Consider the following 27,810-nt stretch of genomic DNA (forward strand, 5'->3'; position numbering starts at 1 on the left):
CAAGATGTGAGGTGCAACCAGTTTACCACCATCCCATGAACACCCATTTGCTACCAGAAATTCCCAACACTCCCAGTAGTCACAGCAACTAGACTAGACTCAGTTTAAAGAGGAAAGCAGTTTATCAAGGCTTCTTACCTTCACTAGACTCAGTTTAAAGAGGAAAGCAGTTCATCAAGGCCTCTTACCTTCACTAGACTCAGTTTAAAGAGGAAAGCAGTTCATCAAGGCCTCTTACCTTCACTAGACTCAGTTTAAAGAGGAAAGCAGTTCATCAAGGCCTCTTACCTTCACTAGACTCAGTTTAAAGAGGAAAGCAGTTTATCAAGGCCTCTTACCTTCACTAGACTCAGTTTAAAGAGGAAAGCAGTTCATCAAGGCCTCTTACCTTCACTTTCTTTGCCTTGATTGTCAAACAGCCCCTGTAGAAAAAGCAATTACAACTCTCTCAATACCTCAAATTTGTGCTGACTTTATAAAAAGAAGAATCAAATTTGAAACAACAAAAAAATCAAATTACAAAATAGGAATCAAATGTCTTCCTAAAATAAGACTAAAAAACAGACCGGAACATTCCTCTTAAATTAATTTAGGCTCCACAAATATCAACATTATGAAGGCAATTAAAATACTCATTCATGGGGGAGATGTATTTAGCTTATTTTTCTACAACTTGAGCAAGGATTTGCATAATTCTGTTTGCCCCTTTAGTAATTGAAAAGGAAATTGAATTCTAGTCCCATTTACTACTTCATTGCCCCATGTCACCAAAAACCTGTCAGTGCTAAATCCAGTTAGTGCCACACCCTCTTGCATCACTCTCCAGTAAAGCCCAGGAGCCAGCACAGAAGACCCACCTAGCCCTGCCACTTACGAAATCTAACCCCTAGGGTTTCTTTGCCTCTACTCTGTCCCTGCTGCGTTTTCTACCTCCAGCTGTTCGTGCCATTTTCTTGATGAGCTTCCTTTTCCCTGTGTCCTTCTTATGGACTGCTTTCATTTACTTTAATTTAAACAATGTATTAATTTAATTTTATGTGTATAGGTCTCAGTCACCCTGCATGTGCTTCTGTGTACCAGAGGCCAGAGAGTATCAGATCCCAGCAACTGTGGTTACAGATGGTTGAGAGCTAGCTACCATGTGGTGCTGGGAATCAAACCCAGATTCTCTACAAGAGCAGCCAGTGCTCTTAACCACTGAACCATCACTCCAGCCCTGATTTCTACCAATAATAAGATACCCGGATGCCATCCCAGACTGCTATACCCAGAAAAGCTTTCAATCACTATAGATGGAGAAAACAAGATATTCCATGACAAAACCAGATTTAAACAATACGTAGCCACAAATCCAGCCCTACAGAAATTTCTGGAAGGAAAACCCAAGGGAGTTAACTACAACCAGAAAAACATAGGCAATAGATAATCCCACCTTACCAATAGCAAAAAGAAAAGAGGTGGAAATCCACATATAATTCCACCACCATCAACTATCCCAAAACAAACAAGAATGAGCAATCAATGGTCATTGATATCCCCCAGTATTAATGGTTTTAACTTGCCCATAAAGAGACACAGGCTAATAGAATGGATTAGAAGACAGAACCCATCCTTCTGCTGCATACAAGAAACACACCTCAGCCTCAAAGACAGACATTACCTCAGAGTTAAGGGTTGGGAAAAGATTTTCCAATCAAATGGACCCAAGAAACAAGCAGGGGTAGCAATCCTAATATCTGACAAATTAGATTTTAAAAAATTAATCAAAAGAGATGAAGTAGGGCACTTCATACTCATCACAGGAGAAATCCACCAAGACGAAGTTTCAATTTTGAACACATATGCCCCAAATACAAAGGCACCCATGTTCATAAAAGAAATATTACTAAAACTCAAATCACATATAAAGCCCCACACACTTATAGTGGGAGACTTCAACAGACAGGACTACTGGACAGAAACTTAACAAAGAAGCAAACTCACCCAGGAGGAGTAGACACCAGGAAATAATCAAATTGAAGGCTGAAATCAATAAAGCAGAGACTAGGAAAACAATACAAAAAAATCAATGTAACGAAGAGTTGGTTCTTTGAGAAAATCAACAAGATAGACAAACCTTTACCAAACTTACCAAACGACAGAGTGTGAACATGCAAATCAACAAAATCAGAAACAAAAAGGGGGACATAACACCGGACACTGAGAAAATCCAGAGAATCATCAGGTCATATTTTGAAAACCTGTACTCCACACAATTTGAAAATCTAAAGGAAATGGACAATATTCTGGATAGATATTATTGGCAAAATTAAATCTAGAAGAGATAAGCAATTTAAATAGACCTATAACCCCTAAGGAAATAGAAGCAGTCATCAAAAGTCTCCCAACCAAAAAAAGCCCAGGACCAGATGGCCTCAGTGCAGAATTTTACCGGAAATTCAAAGAAGAGCTTATACCAATTCTTCTCAAAGTATTCCATGCAATAGAAGCAGAAGGGGCTTTGCCAAACTCTTTCTACGAGGCTTCAATAACTTTGATCACCAAGCAATACAAAGACACAACTAAGAAAGTAAACTTCAGACTAATATCCCTCAAGAACATTGATGCAAAAATAATCAATAAAATACTGGCAAATCAAATCCAAGAACACATCAGAAAAATCATCCACCACGATCAAGTAGGCTTCATTCCAGGGATGCAGGGATGGTTCAACATACGAAAATCCATCAATGTAATCCAACATATAAACAAGCTGAGAAACCAAAATCACATGATCATCTCACTAGATGCTGAAAAAGCCTTTGACAAAATCCAACACCCCTTCATGATACAGCTCTTGGAGAGATCTGGGATAATAGGAACTTACCTCAACATAATAAAAGCTATGTACAGCAAACCAACAGCCAGCATCAAACTAAATGAACAGAAACGCAACGCAATTCCTCTAAGATCAGGAACAAGATAAGGCTGTCCACTCCCTCCATACCTCTTCAATATTGTACTTGAAGTTCTAGCTAGAGCAATACGACAACAAAAGGAGATCAAGGGGATACAAATTGGAAAGGAAGAGGTAAAACTTTCACTATTTGCAGGTGATATGATAGTTTACATAAGTGATCCAAAAAACTCTACCTGGGAACTCCTGCCACTTAAAGTGGCAGGATACAAGATCAACTCAAGAAAATCAGTAGCCTTACTATATACAGAAGATAAAAGGGCTGAGAAAGAAATCAGAGAAACATCGCCCTTTGCAATAGCCAGAAATAGCGTTACTATGGGGGTAATGCTAACTAAACAAGTGAAAGACCTGTATAGCAAGAACTTGGAGTCTTTAAAGAAAGAAATTAAAGAAAACACCGGAAGGTGGAAAGATCTCCCATGCTCTTGGATAGGTAGGATCAACATAGTAAAAATGGCAATCTTACTGAAAGCAATATACAGATTTAATGCGATCCCCATTAAAATCCCAGCACAATTCTTCACAGACTTTGAAAGAACAGTAATCAACTTTGTATGAAAAAACGAAAGACCCAGGATAGCCAAAACAACCTTATTCAACAAAGCAACATCTGGAGGCATCACCATCCCTGACTTCAAGCTCCATTGTAGAGCTATAGTCCTGAAAACAGCTTGGTATTAGCACCAAAATAGACAGGTAGACCAATGGATAGAATTGAACACCCTGATATTAACCCATACATGTATGAACATCTGATTTTCAACAAAGAAGCTAAAGATATACAATGGGAAAAAGAAAGCATCTTCAACAAATAGTGCTGGCATAACTGGATGCTGGCATGTAGAAGAATGCGGATAGATCCATGTCTATTGCCATGCACAAAACTTAATTCCAAATGGATCAAATACATCAACATAAATCCAGCCACACTGAACCTGTTAGAAGATAAAGTGGGAGGCACCCTTGAACGAATTGGTGCAGGAGACCGTTTCCTGAACATAACTCCAGTAGCACAGACACTAAGATCGACAATTAATAAATGGGACCTCCTGAAACTGAGAAGCTTCTATAAGGCAAAGAACACAGTCAGCAAGACAAAAAGGAAACCCACAGATTGGGAAAAGATAGTCACTAACCCCACATCTGACAGAGGGCTGATCTCCAAAATTTACAAAGAACTCAAGAAGCAAGTCTCCAAAACACCAAAGGATCCAGTCAAAAAATGGAGTACAGAACTAAATAGAGAATCCTCATTAGAGGAGACTAAAATGGCTGAGAGGCACTTGAGAAAGTGCTCAGCATCCCTAGCCATCCGGGAAATGCAAATCAAAACAACTCTGAGGTACCATCTCACTCCTGTCAGAATGGCTAAAATAAAAAACTCCAATGACAGTTTATGCTGGAGAGGATATGTCGAAAGGGGAACACTCCTTCACTGCTGGTGGGAGTGCCAACTTGTACAGCCACTTTGGAAATCAGTATGGAGATTTCTCAGGAAAATGGGAATCAGTCTACCACAAGACCCAGCAATTCCACTCTTAGGCATATATCCAAAAGATGCCCATTCATACAACAAGGATGTCTGTTCCACTATGTTCATAGCAGCATTATTTGTAATAGCCAGAACCTGGAAGCAACCTAGATGCCCCTCAACTGAAGAGTGGATAGAGAAAATGTGGTACATTTACACAATGGAGTACTATTCTGAGGAAAAAAAAAACAATGGAATATTGAAATTTGCAGGCAAATGGATGGCACTAGAAGAAACCATCCTGAATGAGGTAACCCAGTCACAAAAAGAGAAGCATGGTATGTACTCACTCATTTGTGGATTTTAGACATGAATCAGGGGAGTGCCAGCATACAATCCCACTGCCAGAGAGTTTGGGAAAGAGTAACTTCATCCAGCTACTGATAAAAGCAGAGGCAGATACCCACAGACAAACACTGAACTGAACTCCTGGAATCCAGTGTCAGAAAGAGAGAACTGATGGGCAAAGGAGTTAAGAGTGGGCTAGTTTAACCCACAGAAACAGTTGACCTGAACAAGGGGGGAGCTCTTGGACTCCAGATTGATGGCTGTGTGGAAAGCATGGGACTGACTCAGTCCCCTGAATGTGGGTGTCAGTGAGGAGGCCTAGGTAATCTATGGGGCCTTGGGTAGTATTTATCCCTGGAGTACAAGTAGACTTTAAGTGCCCATGCCATAATATGGGATGCTTTCTCAGCCAGGACTCTTGGGGGCAGGGCCTAGGCCTGCCCTGGATGAAATGACAGTTACTGGAGATGCACCATGGAGGGCCTCACCCTCCTTGGTGAACGGAGTGGAGATTGGGTGGGAGAGTGGCGGACCTGGTGGGGATGGCGGGGGAGGAGGGGAGGGAGAGGAAGCTGGGATTGACATGTGAAACAAGATTGTTTCTAACCTAAATAAAAAAATAATAGTAAAAAAGGAAAAGAAATGAAGGGTGGGGGAGGGAACATGGACTATAAATTTCACAAGCACATTTATATAGAAATGTACACATATTAAATGTAAAGTGCCATGATGAGGAAAAAACCACAACTTAAAGCAGTCAAAATCAGCATCCTTAAAGAAGAAAACTGAAAAAAAGTGCTAAAGTTTAAATGTGTGGAAGACATTTTAAACTGTGACCAATTGTGCAGACACTTCTGAAGATTGTTATGATTGATGTTTAATATAAATGATGGTAGGAAGAATAACTGTATGTTAGTTCTAAAGCCATCATATATGAAATGAACATTAACTTCTGTTGTGATTGAGTAGCCTTTGAGCCTAGTCTATAGGGGAGTTGGGCAGCATCCACTTGCAAAGGGATTACCCCAGATGATCCTGTTGACTGTTTATACCCTTTCATGGAGGGTGGGGAGGGTTGCAGAACCCTCACTGGAGTACCCAGCATCCTTACCTTCTGCTGCATGTGACTCTGCCTTAATTGCACATCAGCTAAGGGAGAGGCTGGAGTATAGATACTGGGGAAGACTTGGGGAAGGGGCTCTGCTTATGAGGCTATGACGACACACTCAACTCTTCTGGTAAAGCTTTCCAGGGGCAGCCTGCTGTGTGTGCGCACGTGTCACGTGTCAGGGGAGCAACCACACCCCCGTAGGTAACCCTTCATCTATGCTCTGCAAGGAAGCCTAATAAGCTCATTGGTTCCCCTTCGGCTGAATTGTGTCTCAGTTTGTTACTGGGACCTCAGGAGGAGGAGGGACTGACTTTGTTATGTCTCCTCCTGGGAAGAAATTTAGCAATAAGTTCTTTATGTGTGTATCACCCTATTTATAACACAATTTTTCATTTAATAGCTCTGGATATCAGGAATTCGGGGGAGGTTCTGCATGGTGAAAAGAGTCCCAAAGATGAACAGTGGTGGCAGCAGAACAACAATGTGAGTGTATGTGACATTGCTGGACATCTATTTAAAATTATTAAGATGGCAAATTTCATAAGTATTGTATCATATTTTAAAAGACTCCTACAGAAACCCTTAGTGAACATGCTCAGCCTATAGCCACACTTCATAGTGGTTTATTGTTGCATCCTATAGCAGACCCCTGTACCTAGAAATCCAAATTACAGGCTAAAAACTCCTTAGAATCAGAGTTAATAATCCATGAACACTATATCCAAAATAAGCTTATGAGTAGCCAGTAAAGGTGCTGATATCTCATGGGGGATATTTAGTTATATACCTTTGATAACCATGAGATTGTAGTCAGTCCTAGAAACATGAGCAAAGCCACCTCTTGGAGTAGAGTGATGCCAGCTGTTTGCTGGGGCCACTAGCATAGGACTACCTGTCTCCAGACCCCGCCCATGGGTTACTTTTCCGGATATTTAATTCAATAAATATCCATCACACATATAACATACATCATACTTGGCCCGGTCTTTCTTCTGCATAGGTGTGTGGAAGTACATGCATGCTCAAAGGAGAGATTTATGAATCCTAGTATTACTGGACTGTGCTCTTTGGAAAATTGTAAGTAACTGTTAGAATCACTTCATGTGTAACTCTCCTGGAGAAATGGTGATGGTTGGTTTGCTATTTCCCACAGATCACGAATGGTATGTATCACATTTGGGTGACCTCATTTCCTGCTTGATTTATGTGAATTTTGTGAAGGAATTGTAAGAGTCACTTATCTCATTTGGTGACCCTCCCCCGCAGTGTTTCAATTCGTAATATCTAAAGCCACAGCAATTCAATCCAAACATGACAAACAGTTTGAGTGTTTGCTTTGTGCTAGGGGTGGATTTAAAATGCAGTTGTTCTTAGGGTTAAATTCCCCCTGATATGGAGCTAGAGAGATGGCCCAGCAGTTAAGAGCACTGGCTGCCCTTGCAGAGGACCCAGCTCCCACATGGCAGCTCACAACCACCTATACCTCCATTTTCGGGGGGCTGATGCCCTCTTCTGGCCTCCATAGGCACTGGCTGCACGGGTGCACAGACATACATGCAGGCAAAACATTCAGACACTTCAAAAAGTCTAAATTAAAAAAATTATCCTGATATGTATCTACTGCTAAGTTAGAATAGAGAACAGTGTCACAGGAAAAATCAAGGTAAATTTTTATGGAGAGGCTCTGCCCCTCAGGGCATGTCATGTTCAACCAAGTCGATAAATGCATTAACTACTATAGTACTGGTCAGACCTGAAGGCGACGTCAACACCTGCTGCCCTGAAACAAAGGGCCCGTTTGTCCCTGATGCCCTGGTATAAACCTTTAAAACCAAGAGCACAGATAAAATCCCAGTGTAAATAAAATGTTGTGCAAACATGTAAGCCATTTTACTATTTGTGCTTCCTGTCACCCAGGCCCCACCTGCTGGTTGCAAACTCAATGGGTTGTATTCAGCAGTGACTGATTTGAATATTACTGAAGCTCATCTCGGTGGTAACCACTAGAAAAGGTTGGTCACCACCACAAAGCTCATTTTCTTTGACAAATATAAGACACATAAATATCATACACTGGCTTTGGCCCAAGTAAGTGAATACTGAATTCTCCGCGGGTGAACCATATTTAAAAAAATAAAGGCTTGCATATTTGTTACCTAATAGATCATGTACAAATTATACATGGTGGGGAAGAGAACACTTCAAAGCATTATAATCTGGATTATAGCATTGCTTTAAGAAGCCTTGCTTTAAGAGTTCCAACCAGGATACAGTTGATGAAGCAAATGTATGTAATATTTCTTATTAAACTTACTAAGCCCCATGGAAAAGTTCTGCCTGCCTACAGAGCTGTACTTCCCAGCATGAGTTCAGAAAAGCATGGAGACATTTCTAGCTCCATGTTGGGAGAGAAGAGGTGGGGTATACCACAGATTTTCTCAACCAGCTCTGCTCTGAAAGCAAAGGACAGGGATTCTTCGAAAGAGTAGAGGAAATACAGTATGCACTTTAAATCTACTCTTTATTTTCATTTCCCTGATTGCTTATCTAGCTAACATGTGTAATGTTTATTTTCACAGCCATGGAATATCTCAATAAACTTGGAATGTAAGAGTTATATGAAAATCTAGATTTGTCGAAGTGACCATTTTCATTTCAATCCATCATGTATAAATTTGTCTCTAAATATAAATTGTGCCCCCCATATATTAGTGTTCAAATAGCTGAAATATAAATACAACTTCAGACATGTGATTGAATACAAAAACAGTCATCGTTACTAGTTTGGTGAGTCTAGTAATGACGCTATTTAATAAAACATGGCATTTTAATAGGTTTTCTCAACATCTGGTGCTAATAAAAAAGGATTTTATATTTTACAGCTAGCATTTAAGGAAAAAAAAACCATGAACGTAGTTTTACTATTTATCACAGACCACAGATGGTAGTGACTGCATTTGGGAGGCCTCATTTTTCTCTTGGAGGCTTCATTTTTTTTCTTGGTTGATTTACATAAAGAGACCAGTTACTTTATGGGTATGTTTTATATAGGATTGAGGCTAATTCTCCAAGATGGAATAAATGAAGAAAAAAAACATTAAAAAACAGCACAGTTTTAAAATATGAAACTGATCCTAGTATTTTCCGGGATCAAGTTTAGTGAATAAGGTTCATTCTGAAAAAATGATCTTAGGAATTCTGCATCTGGATAAACACTTGAAGTAAGATTTCCTGGGCGCGGAACCCCAGGGGGCTCCAAGAATGTCCATCTTGTGTGCAACTGTATTCTCCCTCAGCATATGTGGGCCAGTTCTCATTCAAGGCGGGACTGACAGCTGGCAGCTGGGGAGAGTGTTGCTCGAGCAGCCAGCCAGGCCCACAGCCTGCAGATGCCCTCCTCATCTCGACGGGTCCTTTCCAACCATGACCTGAGCGCGGCCTGTTTGCATGGAGTTCTTGTCTCCCTCCCTTTGTATCCGTGTTGTGTCTTCTCCCCTGTGGCACGTGACACAAGTTGTTCTCCAACTCTCATTTACCCCAACCTACAGTGCCTATGCCTTCTTCTGGAAAAATGTTGCATTTATCTGAAACACACACACAAACACACACACACACACACAATTTATATATGTATGTACATTTTCTTTCTTTCTTTTTTTTTCGAGGCAGGGTTTCTCTGTGGCTTTGGAGGCTGTCCTGGAACTCGCTTGGTAGTCCAGGCTGGTCTCGAACTCACAGAGATCCACCTGCCTCTGCCTCCCGAGTGCTGGGATTAAAGGCGTGCGCCACCAACACATTTTCAGTACAGAACATTTGACAAACAATGGCTAGATGTGCAAGAGCATTTGTAAGGTGTGAGCAGCGAGAAGCAGTACACTAGGAGACAAATGTGATGTCTAAATATAAAGCAGAGGTGTAAATAGCTCCAATAGCAACCGTTTACCTCTTTGTTTACCTTTAGGCCAGGATGAGGGAAGGCTGGAGCAGGGGAAAGCACATGGGCTGATTCCCTGTCTGTGCCTTATTTCACACTTACTGAGGGCCATAAATACCTCTCTCTTCCAGCAAATGTGAGCACTGTTTCCTTTATGGTATTAGTAAACAGGCTGCGAATCCATGACCCCAAATCTGAATTCTACAGATATAAAACTGCTGGAGAGGTGGCTCACTGTTTAAGCACACTGGCTTCCTTAAAAAATTTTATTGATTCTTTGGGAATTTCACATCATGCACCCTAATTCTGTTAGCCCCCAGTTCCCCCCAATATCCTCCCTTCATCCGTGCAGCATCCCCCAAAAGAAAATTAAAAATCAAACCAAAGCAAGTAAATAAACAAAAACAAGAACAAAATAAATGCCCCCAAACCTCTTCAAGTCTCCATCTTTCCCGCCTCTCCCATGCCTCTTCATTTGTCCTGGTGGCATTGGGAGCCATGGTGTGTCACCCTTTTGTCCAATCAGCTTCACTAGCAAATGTTCCTTGCAATGAGTCACTGGTCTGGTTCAAGGCCTCTGATTTCCGGTACACCATCATCACTGGGTCCTCTGGGATTTCTCGTGGTCTCCCCAAGTCACAGAGATTCTGCAGGTATTGTTCCATAGGACCAGGCCCTTCACGAGCTCCAGTGGGTTCTACACAGAATACATATTAGGGTGGTCCACTTCAAGGCCCGGCTGTGGGCCTGGGTGGTAGCTGAGCTGGTCAGCCCTAGCCACTGGGGCCATCCTTACATTCAGTGTCAGTTCTCCCTCACTTGTGGTAAGGGGTGCGGCCATCTGTGGTTAGGGGTGGGGCCATCTGTGGTAAGGGGTGGGGCCATATGTAGCAATGGGTGGTGCCATCTCTCCCAGGTGCAGGGCCAGCTATCCTGTGAGGGTCAGAGCCAGATCTTTTGCTGCAGTGGCCAGCGAGAGGCAGGCCCAGGTTTCTCAGCTCAGCATGGCCCTCTGGTTTCACCAGGTATGGTTCCTATGGCCCCTTGAGGTGACACAGACCACAGACATCAACACAGACCCCAACTGCAGCTGGACCACGAACCCGTCATGGCCCCTGGCAGCAGCTTGGGTTGGATAGCATCTTGGCTCTGGGTGGAAGCACAGGCCACTCAGATCATGATGGCTCTGGCACTACAAGTTATGGCTCCATCCCCAGGCTTCCATGTGACCTTTGGTGGCAACACGGGCCTTCGACTTCAACAGAGACCCCCAGCTGTGGTCGAATCACAGACCTAGACAAGGTCCTCAGCAGTAGCCAAGTCTGGATGTCCCCATTGCCCCAGGTGGGCAGTACAGGCCACTCAGATCGGTACAGCCCCGGCATCAGCATGGCTTTTGGACACTAACAAGACCCCAGGGCACTGCATGGCCTTCAATGCTAACAGTAGCCTTGGACATCAACACAGACCCTGGCTGCAGTAGGGCTGTGGACTCAGACATGGCCTCCAGCTGCAGCTCTGGCCCCGACTGAACCATGGGTAACAGCACAGGTCACTCAGATCTGGGTGGGCCAGTGGCAGCACGGCCCTTGGGCACCAATCTGGTCCCGGGTGACTGATCAGACCCTGGGTAACCATACTGCCTTTGGTGGCAACAGGAGCCACAGGAGTGAACTCAGCCCCTGACTGCTGTAGGACCATAGACTCAGACATGGCCCTTGGCAGCAGGACTGGCTGCTTTTGCGTTTGCGGAGGACCTGGGTTCACTTTCCCAGCACTCACAAGGTGGGTCACAACTGCCTGTAACTCTAGTTTTGGGAGATCTGAAGCCCTCTTCTGCCCTTCATGCGTACTTCATGCAAGTGGTGTACAGACATGCAGGCAAACACACACATAAAATAAAAAGCTGCTATAGGAAGCATCTGCAGTTTGTAGACTGAGACTGTGGCAACATATTTGAGGGAGGCAAGGAAGAGGCGTGCAAGCATGTAGCGGGGAGATTAAGATCATCAGCAGCTACTTAACTTCCACCAGGGCCCTGAGCTGTGCTGTGTGAACACAGAAAACAGAAGGCAGCTTCCTGCGTATTCAGAAGAATTTTGCTACTTTGGACCAAAGACATAGGAAGTTAAGTCGAAAGAAACTTCTTGAGCCCACTGACAATGAAAGACAGAAGGGAAAAAAAATCTGTATCATCCATAAAGCAAGAATATGGCCATCAGTCTAACAGCATGGGCTACGACACACAGAAGCCAATTATAGTGGGGGGGGGGGGGGTTCTGACAAAAGCAGGGGTGAGGAGGGCAGACCCAACTTCCAGCTGTGAACAGGATGCAGCCTTCTCCAAGAGGAAGTGCCCTGATGTGGTCAAACAGTAACAGGAGAGTGCGGGCAAAGCGTGGGATAATCTTGGAGCAGTTCTATAAGGCAGGAGTTGGGGAGGAAGGTCTAGGCAAGGCTGAGTGCTGTGCTCCTTGTTGTACACAGAAGAGAAGTGAAATGAAGAACAGAGGGGGATGACAGGTGAGCAGGTCTCAAGACAAAGGCTCGTGATTCCATGGACAGTTGCTGTAACTCACTGCCCTCTGGAATGAGGATTGAAACCCGACCTTGTCAGCCAAATCTCACTCGCTGCTCATTTTTACAAATGAGCTAATTCAGAACGGTTTTTGACATTTTCAAATACGTTCTAAAAAATCAAATGAAAACTATTACATGACACAAGAAAATCAGATAATATCCAATTTTCTTAAAAATTATATTGCATTTTATCTAGTGTGTGTTTTAAAAACATTGTATTGTCTCTCTCTCTCTTTCTCTCTCTCTCTCTCTCTCTCTGTGTGTGGTTACATTACAGCAAACATGTGGAAGTGAGATGACTACTGTGGAAATTGGTTCTCTCCTTCTACCTTGTGGGTCTTAGGAGTCAAATTCGGGTCATCAGTCAAGCACCTGTCAATTTCAGTATCATGAAGAGAATTTTATTGGAATATAGCTGTGATCACTTGTTTACACTTTGTTGGTGGCTCCTAAGCTGTGTTCTGGTCTCCCACAGCCACCACAACAAAATCACAGATTGTGTGGCTTAGGCAACAGCTGGTGTTTACTAAGGTGCACTGTATGAGTCTAAAAGTGAGAGAGATATAAAAGAAGAAAAGATCAGAGAGTGAATCTGATGTCGCAAGAACAATCCAGAATAAAGCACAAAGAAGCAAGAGTTGTGCATAGAGATCTATCAGCCATGGGTGGGGCCAAGCAGCCTATATGCAATCCGAGTTTCCAAAAGAGTGAAGAAAACAAGACAATATTCCAGGAAGTAATTATCAACCTTTTTCTAAATTAATGAAAATTCCAAACCACTAAACAAGGATAGCAGAGATATCTAAACACAAGAAAACTGATATATACACTAAGGAAAATACTTTGAAACAATTGTAAAAAAGATGAGAGCAGTCACTGCATCCAAGGGAATAAAGATAAAAATAAACAAATGATTTTCAAACCTTGTGCAAAGCCAGGGAAGCTAGTAACCAATGTAACTCTCTGCATTAGAATACATGGGAATCGCTGGGCATTTGTGGCGCACGCCTTTAATCCCAGCACTCTGGAGACAGAGGCAGGCGGATCTCTGTGAATTCGAGGCCAGCCTGGTCTACAGAGCGAGTTCCAGGACAGCCTCCAAAACAATACAGAGAAACCCTGTCTCGAAAAACCAAAACCAAACAAACAAAAAAAACAAAACATGGGAATCTGGGGTATCCTTTTACACACAAAGTCCCTGGTTTTCCATTTCAGCCTTCCTATGTATTACCTTGGACGTCTGCTTTATTTCTTCCACCTGTCGTGATCTGTGGCTTGCTTTGTGGTGGCTCTCCACCGGTCCTGTTTTTTTTTTTTATATTTTTATATTCCTACCACACTTTATCCAAGACCAAGGCTTAAAACCATGTATATCACACAATATTGTGCTTTTCTACATGTCCGACTCTGATGGGTTCTGACTTCCTGGAGGATGGGCATTGCAGAACCTGGCTCCTCTGAGCTAACTTCACACTGCTCTCCTCCACAGCCACTCCTCTGCATGCCCACAGTCTATCTGAAGAACTGGCACACACCGTGCTATGGAACATTCCAGGTTGGATAAGTAAGAGTATCTGCTGAGAACTGTGTGGTTATGGATTATATTTCCATAAAGAAATGGAAATGCATATCACGGCCCTGCGGCCTTTTGTAATCAGATTATCATCCACTGTCAGGAAAACGTATTTGACACTAAGCAAAGGAGAATAAAGCTGAACTATAAAACACCCCTCTGCTCCAACAAGCAAAGTATTTTCGGCTCAGACACGCCTCTTCAGCACTGCACACAAGACACAAATGCACTTACTCTTCCTTTGTATTGTATTTTATTTTCTCTCTCAGCTTTAGTGGATTTACATATAAACATTATATAAAAGCTTAAAGACTGAGAAGTCAAATGAAAATCACCACGTGAATACAGTAAACATTTTACAAACCAACAGAGTAACCTAGAAAGGTGGTGTAATTTATATTATTAGTTGGTATTGATAAATTATTCTAGAGGCAGAAAATGTGAAATGAGTAAAAAGTAGCCCTGGTCAAAAGATGACTTCTTTCAAGTCCAAAGTCTTTTAAACCCTGAGACACAATTTTAAGACATGCAGAAGGGAAACCCAATTCCTGATGTGTGGTCTGTATCACAGGACACATAAAAGGAAATATGTCCCCAAGGACACACTAGTATGTGTCGGGTAGCAGATTCTTTTATGTTGCCAGGTAGCACGCAAAAGGCGGGGAATTTGCTGCAGAGAGCTTGTCATTCAGTAGAGAACTGGACAGAATTGTATGAGGGGCGATTTCAAGTTAGGAGTCCTAGGCACAATGAAAAAGTAGGATGGGCCTTATCCTAAGATGGGATGCCTTTGGCTTGTACATTTAAGCTAAGACCCTAACAGCAATAGCGATGAACACTTGGAAGTCAGCAAGTAAGGTGGGAGAACCTACCACCTTGGTCCTCCAGATCTGTGGGCTCCGCCTCAGTGAGTCAGCCAATCACAGACTAAAGATATTATTTAAAATTGCATCCCTACTGAACACATACAGACCCCTCTTCAATTGTCCCTAAGCAATACAATATGGTAAGTGTCTACACTCTACTAGATATTATAATGGTCTTGGGGTGATTTCAAGTACATGGAGGATGGGAATAGATTCTAAGCAAATACTACATCATTCTATGGAAGGCTTGAGTGTCTTCAGATTTGGGTATCCTAGAAAACTCTTGAAAAAAATTCCTCACAGAGTTCTAGAGACAACTGTATTTCAATCATCATGACAGTTCCAAGACACAGATATTATCAATGCTACTTTATAGATGACATACATATTTGACATTAAGTTTGATCCATAGGTCTCAATTAATAACATCTTTGAGTTGCTGTTTGAGGGGACAAATGGTAAGATATTCAGAACCCACACATATTTTGGGAAATCCTGGTTAGTCACCACACTTTTATTACATAAACAGAGCTGGTGGTAAGAATGTGAGAAATCACGCAAGTTAAAATTGTTGAATCCCCTTTCTGGCAATTAATTGTATTTAGGGATAATCCATTCATTCTTTGAATCCCACACTTCCAGTTGCCTGAAAAATTCTCCCAAGCAAATGTTCCCTCAAGTGTCCAGTTCAACATCCTGAGTCAGAATTGGTCATCCTCTCCTCCTACCTGGCTTGGTCTCTCATGCCCCATATTTCTTGTTGGAGAAATATACACAGGAGCCCTTGGTTGTAAATGTTTTATCCTTTGTGTTGAACTCTCACTAGTCTCTTCACCTGCTCATTGGCATTTAATAGCAATTGCTATGGTTGGTTGGGCTTCCCCAAAGTTCATGTGATGGAAGCTAAGATGGGGGTGATGGACGGAAGGCTAAACAAGAGGTATCTGGGCTACAGACACATGTCATAGATGAATAGTACTCATGTTGTAGGGACGGGTTCATCATTTCAGGACTGGGAACCTCAAGAAAGGGCGAATGTACACCCTTGCCCTTTGTCTTCAGCATTACACTAGGGATGATGATGGGTATAGGACCTCAGCTTTACACTGGGGACTATGACAGGACCAGGACCTCAGCTTTACACTAGGGATGATGACAGGAGCAGGATCTCAGCCTTACACTAGTGATACTGACGGGAACAGGACCTCAGCTTTACACTGGGGATGATGACAGGAGCAGGACCAGGACCTCAGGCTTACACTGGGGGTGATGCTAGGAGCAGGACCTCAGGCTTACACTGGGGATGATGACAGGAAGAGGACCTCAGTTTTACACTGGGGATGATGACAGGAGCAGGACCAGGACCTCAGGCTTACACTGGGGGTGATGCTAGGAGCAGGACCTCAGGCTTACACTGGGGATGATGACAGGAACAGGACCTCAGCTTTACACTGGGGGTGATGATGATGGGAGCAAGCCCTCACCTTATACTAGGGATGATGACGGGTGCAGACCCTCTGCCTTATACTGTGGGACAGTGAAGTGAGCAGGGCCTAGTAAGGTACTGATAATGTGATCTTGAGAGATAAGTCTCTGTTCATTAATAATTACCCAATTGCAAGTGTTCTGTTACAGTGTCACAAAATAAGTCCCTTCTAGGCTCTTTGTGTAATCACTTTGCACCATTTGAATGAGAACAGAGAGCTATTGCCAGGACCAGGTTCCTTCTCCTTCCTCCCTGCTGGTGGGCTACAAGGCACTGCAGGAACCTACACAGGGCGGGCTATCCAGAAGAAAATAGCTTGAGCCCCTGAATGTCACAGAACAGCAAAATACCCAGAACATGAGCCTAAACTGTTGCAGTTAGGGCACTATTTATTTGGACAGTCTGTTTCTCACCGCAGGCTTAGCCCACCAGGCACTGCACTAGGTATGCTCTGTGAACTACCTCATTCAATCTCCATAATAGAGAGGTATTACTACTATTTGGAACCTATAGGAAAAAAATCTTTGGACAACTTTGAGTGATGTTTTCAAGGTTTTGACTCACTGAGTTATTGAAAGTTGAATTTATGTGGAATCTCTCCTACTCTGAGTATTGTCAGAAAGAAATACAAAATGAAAATAGCTGGCACTCCATTCAATGGCTGTTTTCAGACTAGTGTTTGCTATACATTCTCCACGTATTAGCTATGAGCCGTGAAAAGGAGACAGTAGCAAAGAGATAAAATTAGAGCAAAGGGAGCGGGGATATTTAATTGAGTGGATAGCTGCTCACAGGAGTTCTGCAAAGCAGACAAGCATGCATTCTCATCCTGTTTTATTTAAGAGGAATTGAGAGACTGTACTTGAGATTGTCAACATCCGGGCAATGGCTTAGCAATAGCCACCAGATCTCTGACTGCAGAGTGTCTTACCCCAGGGTGGGCACAAGGAGAGAAGATGCTCATGAGAAACTAGCTTCACTGTGTAGAAAGTCACCACTGGAAAGATTTTAAAACAAGATGTTCGGTGAAGAGTGTAAAACCCTTCACCTGTCATCACAAGGTAGTGGAGGTCTGCTTGCAGAGTTGAACTGTAAAGATCTTTGTGCACAGTGTCCAGTCAAACTGGCCAGACAGAGAACAGGACCCTATCCACACAAACACATTACAGTGGCTCATTCAAAACAGCTCATTCTTAGCTTTGAAGCACACAGATCCATTTACATAAACTCAAAATTCATTTTTATTTACTAGATTCACAATGCAAGCTCTACTTTCCCAAATGGGAGGAATGAATAATGCTCCCTCAGAGGGCTCTTTCCAAACTGAAATATAACACATGCATGGCTGTGCTTCAGAAGCAACTGATTACCAGAGTGCTACATTCACAATTCACTCACATTAGCTTCCTGTTCTGGTTTTTCTTTTTGTTTTGTGTTTGTTCCTTTTTTTTTTGTTGTTGTTGTTTTTCCTCCTTGGGAGTGGGGTTCACATGACCAATTGATGTTTATGCCTACCCACAATACAGGCAAATATTTTTACCTAGTTTTTATAGCAGAACAAAATGACATTCCTGAGAAATACTCAAGGATCCCTTTGAAAGGGACACAAATCTTCGTGGCATTTAAAGGCCAAATTACACTACAAACTCTTCCAAACCAAATTTACCGTGTTTTTGATAGCTGAAACAGGAAATGAAGAGAAATATAAAAGGAATACTCTTTCATTATAAATGCTTTATACAAAGCCAATTACCCAGGGATAGTTACAGTAATGATGTTTATGCATTTATGTCTAAAATAAAACTTGACAAGTGAAATTACATAACATACTCTCCTTGTGTTTAATCAAATTACAAAATGGATGTGCCTTTGTTTCCTATGTATAATCTCTGCAGTGCCAACCAATTCTCTATACCTATTGCAAATGTCTTCATTTGGGCAGCCATTGCATTTTTCTAAATCATTAGCATAGCCCTGGAATATAGAGGAATTTAGTAAGCAGTGGTTAAATAACTGAACGGACAAATAAGTACAAAAGTCTTGTGAATGGTTTTCCTTCCAACTAGTTCTTCACAATGCAGTCAGTGTGACACAGTCTGAAGTTGACTTGTTCTTGCCAATAATCTCTCAGTGCACATTCAAGTCCTTGAACTCCTCCCCTCCAGTAAGTGGTTCCTGTATTCTCTTGACCCACCGTAAACCCTTCTGTACAAATGTCACTTGAGCCATACTCACAGGGCAGCATCTTCTAGTTGATTACCCTGTTTCCTCTTTCCAGAATCTCCTTCATCTCCTTGCCCTTCTTTGTCACTGACACTATGCCTTGTCGTTAATTTAAATTTCTTATTTTATTTGCATGCATGCCGGTGAGTGTGCATGCATACACGTGCATTGGGTATGAGTACCTGTGGAGGCCAGAAGAGGGCTTTAGACCACCCAGATCTGGAATTCAAGCAGTTGTGAGCCACTTGATGAAGGTTCTGGGAACTGAACTCCCATCCTCTGAAAAAGTGCAGAGAGTTCTTAAGCCCTGAGCCATCTCTCCAGACCCTCTATCTGATTTGAGAAGCTTTCTTTGACTTTCTAGGTGAAGAGTTCTGTGAGCCTGCCTCAAAGCTTGGCATGCCTTCATATGAGCATAGCACACCCAAAAAATCAGCATGTAGACAAATAAATGGAATGTTAACCTATACTGTCCCCAGTTAATTCCCATAGTGCTTTGTCCGCCCCCTCTAATACTCCCTGAATAAGAAGGGAGCTTGGTGGAGATGTCCCTTCTCCTGTCTGGCAGTCCTGCCTATCCTTCCTGCCTGGCTACTGGCCAAACAGTGTTTTATTCATCAACCAATAAGAGAAACATATAGACACAAGGACATCTCCCATCAGGAACTCCTTGGAGAAACACATGTTCAGGCATGTACAGACAATTTTGAGAAAGTCTGATCATAACTGAGAGCTAGAAAGAAGATCAATGAAAGGTCTAGGAGCCAACTTCCAAAGGCTTCCACTGGCCAAAGGCAAGAAAGTTTAAGGAAAACAATGTATTGTGCTCAGATGCATGGGATCCTGGCAAAACTAAAAACTTGCCACATTTAAATCACCAGAGAGAGAATACTGGTGGACAATAATCATTACTCTGACAAATTTTAAATAAAGAGAGATAAATGTTAATCTTGCCTTTTCTGCATGAATTGCCTGCAAACAAATCTAAACATAAAGGAGAAGCTGTTATTTACTTTTTTCTTTGCTTTGACAAAACACCTGGCAGAAAAACATAGAGGAGCATCCATAAAGGGAGTCATGTGACCAATTCTAATGTTCATGATTAACTGAGATTCTGATTTAAACAAATAAAATATGCGAGCTGGAAATCAGATCATTACTCGATACTAAAAGTTATTGAGGACTTTGGATATAAGTATGTTCTGATTGGGCTTCTAAGATCTTAGCCTTTAGGAATAAATGCAAGCACTGTGTGGAGTCAGCCCAGTGACTTGAACCTGCTTCACACGGTGAAAGGAGGGCAGATGTGGGTGCAAACAGAGAGGAGGTGAGATTGACACCACTCAGCCACAGCAGACCCAAGAGGAAGTGAGGCTGGCGTGGCTGAGTCACAGCAGAAGTAAGAGGAAGTGAAACTAGCACGGCTGAGTCACAGAGGAAGCAAGGGAAAGGGGAGGAAGTGTCCCTGCTACTCTTTTACCTCAGCTTGAACACACCTCACAGTCTTAACAGTGAAAAGATTAAAGGCAACTGTTTCCAAGCTTGTTTTTCTCTTTTAATTAATATAATTTATTTATTCTATGCATTTTTCATATATTGTATCTTGATCCCATTCATTCCTTCTCCCTTCACATCTGCCCTCTGCCCCTGTACAACCCCCCCCAATAAAACACAATCCAAGAGAAAAAAATGAAGAAAATCAAATGAGAAAAATTTAAAAGTAAATAAGTAAAAGGGAAGGAATTAAAAATCTTATCATGGAAGCTGTGATGTGACCTAACAAGTCATGCTGTGTACTCCTTGGTTCATACATCTCTACTTGGAAGCGTTCATTGAGAGGAGTCATTCACTGGTCTGGTTCGAGGTTCCTGATCTCCACTATACTGAGCCCCCTACTAGGACTTTTCCTGGACATCCTGCTGGTCTGTGGTTGGAGATCCTGCAGCTTTGTGTCTGTGGGTCAGATTCCTTTACATGCTTTAGCAGATCATAGATGGATGGATGTTTGGCTGGCCAAATCATGACCCTGGGTCTGGGCCTGGACACTTGTAGGGTTGGTTCATCAAATGGGAAATGGGGATAGTTGTCCCATGCTTGCATGATGCATATGGCGCCAGCAACGTGAGTACTAAGAACTTCCACTTGAAACTTAACAAAAATTTAAAAGGGATTTTAGAAACAAAAGAACAGAGACAAGCACTGCTTCTTGGTAGCAGCATTTTCTCAGGTGGACTCTGTTTTGCTAGAGACAAGCAGAGACTTGCACACCCAGTGCTGTCAGTAAACTTATGCCTGCCATATTGGAAAGACAACAGTTAAAACAGCCGCGGATTTGATTTTAGCAATGTTGTTTAGCAGATAACAGACATGTGGCCAAAAAAAAAAAAAATAAAGATTTACAGTAAAGTCAGATTCAGATGAAGTAAAACCTCTAACAGGTTTATAGTGTGTTTAAAAATATACATAGGCTTGGGAGAGGAAAAGAAACAAGATAGTGGTTAAAAAAAAAAGAAAAAGAAAGAAATAGAGTAGCTAGGTATGGTGGCACATGCCTTTAATCTCAACATTTGGGAAGCAGAAGCAAGCAGATCTCAGTGATTTCAAGGTCAGCCTGGTTTACAGATTGAATTCCAGAGCAGGCAAAAACAAACAGAGAAGCCCTGTCTCATAAAAGTAAAAAAATAGCATAATAAAAAGCCATATAAAGATGGAAAATACACGGAGAGTCTGGATGCTGTATGCTATTGTGTTGTCTTTGAATTGTTTGATTGCTAAGGAAATAGCAACAACTGCTAAAAGAAATACTACTGAATTAATCCAACTTATACATTTTGAAAATGCTTTGACTTCTAAATTTAAATATAAGGACAGGTTACTTGGGAAAAGAATTTCTGCTTGTGTTTCCACAGAAAATGTAAAGCTATGGATTCCTTCCATACTAGTGTGGTTTGATGAAGCAAGACTCCCTGAAATGGTGTCCCAGGTGATCCAACATCTAAGACAGCTGAGATGATGCAGCCTTACAGACCACAAAATACAAGGATTTAGCCAGGTTTCTGTGTTTTGTCATGATCCCCATGATATGGGCAGCACCCACAACCAGCAGGAAGTAGTTTGGAATGAACAATGCCCAAATTCCTAAATATTGTTTATAAATTTTTGTTTTCATTTAAATGGTGTTGGTTAGAAATGGTGATGATCACAGTTAATCTCTTTTTTAAGGAAAAAAAGGGAATATGATATAGAAATGAACACTTTGTATTGGTATGAATTTTCATTTATTGACACAAATTTAAGGTCAATTTTGTGATATGTGTATTTCTCTTGTTTAAGTATTGTGTTTATACTGATCTTTTAAAATGCAATGCATAATTAAATATAGATTATATAATAGTCAGAACTTATAGTTAGGTTTTCTAGATATACAGAAATGTATTTGAGATGGATAGATATTCTTCAAACCTTTCAAAGACTTACAGAATATATGGAATTTAAATGGTTTAAGGTTTTTCATGATTGTGAGACAAAGCTACTCCTGGCACACCAATTACGTCTGAGAGGAAGATGGGCATCAAAGAAACTCATTATGGAGTTTGCTTTCAACATGGCAAGATTAGCCATTTGGCAAGAAACTGCTGTTACCTGGACCGTTTGACTGTTGCTGTATAAACATACAGGACTCACAGGAAAGTGACTGCTAAACTTACAAAACAAGATGAACAGTCTTAAAGGGTTCCTGCTTCCTTGAAGAATCTGCCAGACATTCTGCAGGACACAAAAAAATGATTGACAAACCACCAAGACAGATAGATAGTTTAAAATTTCCTGCTTTGCTGAGAAGTCTGCCAGACACATTGTGGCCTATGGGCTGAAGTTGGATGCACCAATGTTACAGAGGAACTTCGGGTGACTGTCCAGGTAGCGAGATGTCTCTGTCAATTTTAGTGTTTATATATTATCCTTCTGTAGTCTTTGATGGAGTTGAAGACAGATAGTTACAATTATATTTTTCCTTAGCTGTGATAAAAGATAAGTTACATGTAAGACTTTAGACTCATAAAGATAGGATAGATGATTTTTTTAAAATCTTGCTAAATGTTAATGGACTAAATATTGTATTTATAGTTCTTGTTTAATAACTGCCTTGTTATATATTTTACTATGTTAAAGTTAAAACTTTTTATTTAGACAGAAAAGAGATGATGGGGGAAGTCCTTTGGGTATATTTTGTCTTATTGGTTGATAAATAAAGTTGGCCAACAGGGAAGCAAGATAGGTGGGACTAGGAGTCAAAGAGGATTCTGGGAAATGTAGCCAAGAGTGGAGAGTCATCATGTGATCCCGGGAAGAAAGGACACATGAGGCTGTGTCCTTGGTAAGATAACACCTTACAAAAAAAAAAATATATATATATATATTAGTAATTATGGGTTAATAGTCAGAGCTAGCCATTAACAAACCACAGCAAATGGTCAACAGCTTCATAATTAATATAGCGTCCTGTGTGTTCATTTGGGACTGATGCAGCTCTGTGCCCAAGCTGGAGGGAAGAATGCTCATTACATATGCTTGTGATTTTTGGGGGTGACTTACCCACAATTCCACAGGGCTGGATCTGTTGTGCTACCCTGGCAGGGTGCAGGGCCTGTTCTTCCAAATGTTGCAACTGGTAGGGGTCAGGAATAGTTCTCCTACTCTTATGATCATAGGACCATCTCTGCCTCCTGCCCCAGGCATTGATGGGGGGGGGAAATCTTTCCTCCTCCCATTATGCTACAAGACAGATGAGCAGTTGGGGCCACTGTCTCATGCTCACAGCTTTGGAGTTGGTTTACCCACTGTAACAGGGTTGGATATAACAGGGCTGGCTCTAACAGGGTTGGATCTATTGTGATGCTCTGTCCAGGTACAGGACCTTCTCTCCCGAGTGTTGCAGTACAAGCTTGTTTTTCCTAGCTGGAAGCACTCACTATTCAGTAGTTCTCCCTTATTGGTGCTTTTGATTTCTGTAATTCCGTCTAGTCTAGAAAAGTTCTAGAAATAAATATTCTTGTTTCAAATTGTGTCCATTCTGAGTAGCAGCATGATGGGATCCCCATAAGTCCCTCTCCATTCTGCCTGGGATATCATTTACCTTTCTGTATGCATCATCCATGCAATGGTCACTTAGAAGCCATCTTCACTATTAACTATGGTGTTCTGGTACAGCAATGTTCATGCTCACATCACCTTTAATTTACTTACAAATAGCCATCTTATGCCACACTAATGATGCTGGCCACTTTTCCACATTGTGATGCTATAACTGTCATATTTTATTACTATTTGTTTCTATGAATCTCACACCATTCCTTATTTATAAATTCAGCTTCACCATAGATTCAGATGTATAGGAAACTCAAGGCTTATATAAACTTGGATACCATTTGCTCTTTTGGTCCCTGCTGGAGATCTGGGAACTTACTCCAACAGAAGAGGTGAAGAGAAGTCTCCTTTGGCCTCCTTGAAATCATTTCCACACTTGTCCATTAGAATTAGACTTTGGGGTGGAGAAATGGCTAGCTTCAGTTCCCAGTACCCACTTAGAGGATCACAACTGCCTGAAACTCCAGTCCTAGCAGATCTGATGCTCTCTTCTGGCCTTTGCAAGCTCCTGAACCCATGTGGTACACATATAATCAGGCAGGCTCTCTTTCTCACATACACACACATAAAGAGTAATTTAAAAAATTTTAAAGAATTTCACCAGAAAGCACAGAAGACCAGCAAATCACCTTGCTTACTATCTTGTCATATTTCTGTAAGAAAACTATAAAATACAGACTTTTGCAAAGCATGGTGGCAGACCAGAACTTCTGTACTTTGCAGGAGGCAAAGTTTGAGCTTGTGTTATATAGTGAGTTTAAGGTCAATCTGAACTAAATAAATTAAACCTCATGTCACAAAACCAATGGCTGAGAGGGCAGCTCAATGGTACAGTGCAAAAACAAAAGGCTTTGGGCTCCTTCCAAGCATTGCTTAAGAACAAAGAGGAAAATTCTTAAGTTTTTGAATTTTCTTTCACTGAATGTTCTGAATGTTACAGATTATTGATAGGTACAAAATTGATGAAAATTTAGAAATATATATTACAATTATTAATAAACAGTTTGAAAAGATGGAAACATTTTAACATATTAAACATATTGAGTAAGGTAAGTTTATGGAGACTTGACTGAGGGATGCTTGACATTTTTAATTGTCCCTTTGTTTGATAACCCAGACAAATATAGTAAATGGAAGAAAGACCCAATTTGAAGTTTCAACTTTAAACAGTAGCAAAGAAAAAAAAAAGATTGGACACACACAAAAAAAATCCTGAATACTTTGTATTTAAATTTCAAAGACATTGTCCTTCTTTTCTTGTTTTGATTAAGCAGGTGGGAGAGAAGCAGCAAATCAGATATGAGGGAAGGAACCACACACTAAATATAAACCCTGTACGGACCCTGACCTCCACCCTGCTTAGTTCTTGATTTGAACTATGTGACTCTCCGGACATGATTCCTTGTGCAGACGCCCCCAGCAAGAAAGTCACAGGATTCTCAAGTGAGTCAGGTGATAGTCTTTGTAAGTCGCCCCAAGGCTCACATCCAGCCAAGAGTCACCAGGAACCCTGCAATTAACCTTTAGAACACCAACATTTGGAAAGAGTTTGAGCTAGGGCTGAGAAGCCAAAAGAATTGTGGATTGCTGAAGACCCATATGCAAATCTATTGTGAAGGTGGATTTGGAAGCTAATTAAAATTAAAACACCACAGATATCTTCAGTGCTCAGGCAATCTTCAAAAGAGATAGGCAAGCAGACAAAGGAAGAAAGAGGGGCTTTAAAAATAACTGACATTTGGACTGAGTGTGGTGGCACACTCCTTTAATCCCAGAACACTTGGGAAGAAGAGGCAGATAGATGAGTTTGAAGCCAGCCTGATCTACACAGTGAATTCTAGAACTGTACAGGGACTGCATAGAGAGACCCAGTCTCAAAAACTAAAACAAATAAAAAGAAGGAAAAATAATTGACCCTCAATTTTTTACCATGTCTCAGATATTAAAAAATCACCCGAACATTTGACTGTGTGGGAAATGAGTGTGTTTCCTTGGGAAGAAGAAATTAAATTAAATGAGACCTTTATTTAAATAATGTTCACTTTTGTAAAATATAGACAGCATTGCTAAAGTTGCAGGATCAGTATACAGTCTATTCTTAAATATAGAGTCAAGGGGCGCTGGAGAGATGGCTCCATGGTTAAGAGTACTGGCTGCTCTTCCAGAGGACCTGGGTTCAAGTCCCAGCATCCACATGGCAGCTCACAACTGTCTGTAATTCCAGTTCCAGGGGATCTGACACCTTCACACAGACATACATGCAGGTAAACACACAAATGCACATAAAATAAAAATGGATTAAAAAGTATAGAGTCAAGGGAGGGAAACCCAAGAAATAAGGCTTAGATAATCTCATAAGATAATACTTCAAGATGTAATTTATTTTTCTACATTAAAGTCTTTAGATCACCTAAACATTAAAAAATAAATTCAATAAACACCTTTGTCCAATCCTGGTATTCTCTCTTTTCATCACTCATGACCTTTAACACTACAAGCAGATATGAGATGTTTGACTAAGCAAAACACTACAATAGAGGAAGTAGAAAGTTGCAGATTCACATAAATACCCATCTCCGTTATTTAAAATCAATTGCCATGAAAGATTTGTCTCATAAAACATAGACTATTTTCCTCTAAATTCCAGTTTGGAAAACTACAAAGGAATTAGTGGAAATTAAATGAATGTCAAGAAAAGTAATGGCTACTAACGCTTTACACTTAGTTCTGAAAAATCAGGCTTTGTTAATTACCAAAGTGAAATGGTCCATGAAGCCACAAAATGCTTTCAAGTGAGGTCAATTCAATTCACAACATAATAGCTCTGGAATATTTTTGACTTCCAAAACTGCTCACGGAAATTACAAAACAATGTCAGACTATCTCACAAATCACCAATGTTTAGTTCTTACAGTTTAAAGCAATGCTTTCTTGACATCTTTTCACTAGAAAAAAAATAAGAATTGCTAAAGGACAGAAAAACAGATTATAACAGAATTTCCACCTATGGAGTATTTATTGTAATGTGACAAGACTGTAGAAAAGGTTTGTTCTTGATAATATCCTGAACATCCTGGAAATTGGCCCCCTAAGGGCAAAATAAAATTCCCTATAGTTCATTTTGTAAAGATCAAATAAGCTAATGGATATGCAATTACTGAGTTGTATGTATGTCTATAAAAATCACAGTTATTATTAAAAGTTGAATTTTCCTGGGACTTCACAGTTTCAAATTACTGAAAGGCCAAAGAAGGCCAGAGGCCAGAATGAAGCCAAGATAGAGTGAATTCCAAGAGAGTAAATTAATTCTCAGGTATGCTTTGGCGAGCTGGATATGTGTGTGTTATGTAATTCAGAGTTGAAGATGAAGACCGTACTGGATGGATCCTTGACTGTGCTCTTCATAAATCATGGTTCTTAGCTCCTAAGCTAGTCCACCCATGGTTTGAAATGAGCCTCAACCATGGAACAGAGAAGTCTGAAATGACCTTAAAACCCATCTGTAGGAGGTGCATAGACCTCCCAGTGTAAACAAGGCCTCAGCCACACACATAACAGTGGGGCCCAGAGAGTTACCAGCTGCTTGGCTAACCATATTATTTTCCCGCATTGAATCCCCATCTTTCCAGAAAAGAATTTGTCTCAGGGTGTGTGATCTGCATGGCTGTGTCTTTGTTCTGTTTACTGATAGACTTCTTCACCTGTTCACGGCTCACCCTTCTCCTCCCAAACACCACCTTACTTTATTTCTGCCTGTACACTGTCTGCCACGAGAGCACTGAGATGTCTGACAACCCCCACAGTGAACCTATGTGTTCTGATATTTGAAAGGTTTCTTCCATGACAATCTGTTTAGACTGTTACATTGCATCACTGAACACACGAGCAATGCTTTCTGCTGCAGAGCTGGTTACTAAAGCGAAACCAATTTTTTTACACTTGTTTGGAATAATCATTATTATTTTAAAATGACCTGTTAGGAAATAAAGCCCCTGTCTCATCATATTGTTTAACTACTTGCAAGCCCTGCGACTCTGGACAATTTTACCTCTCTAATCCTTGGTGCTTCCATTTGCAAAATGTAGGCACGTATGCCTCAGATTGGCAGGAGAGA

At 41.2% G+C, this 27,810-nt stretch overlaps 1 protein-coding gene across 1 annotated transcript in view; it reads right to left on the bottom strand.

Annotated features, from left to right (window-relative positions):
• Positions 1–27,810, bottom strand: part of Stard13 (StAR related lipid transfer domain containing 13) — a 381,417-nt gene that overhangs the window by 259,199 nt on the left and 94,408 nt on the right. The window contains exon 3 of the mRNA XM_040751432.1: positions 389–422. Coding sequence (XP_040607366.1) covers positions 389–422 — 34 coding nt within the window. The remainder of the gene's footprint in view (positions 1–388; positions 423–27,810) is intronic.

Source organism: Mesocricetus auratus, unplaced genomic scaffold (assembly GCF_017639785.1).
Source record: "Mesocricetus auratus isolate SY011 unplaced genomic scaffold, BCM_Maur_2.0 Super-Scaffold_100008, whole genome shotgun sequence".
NCBI lineage: Eukaryota > Metazoa > Chordata > Mammalia > Rodentia > Cricetidae > Mesocricetus > Mesocricetus auratus.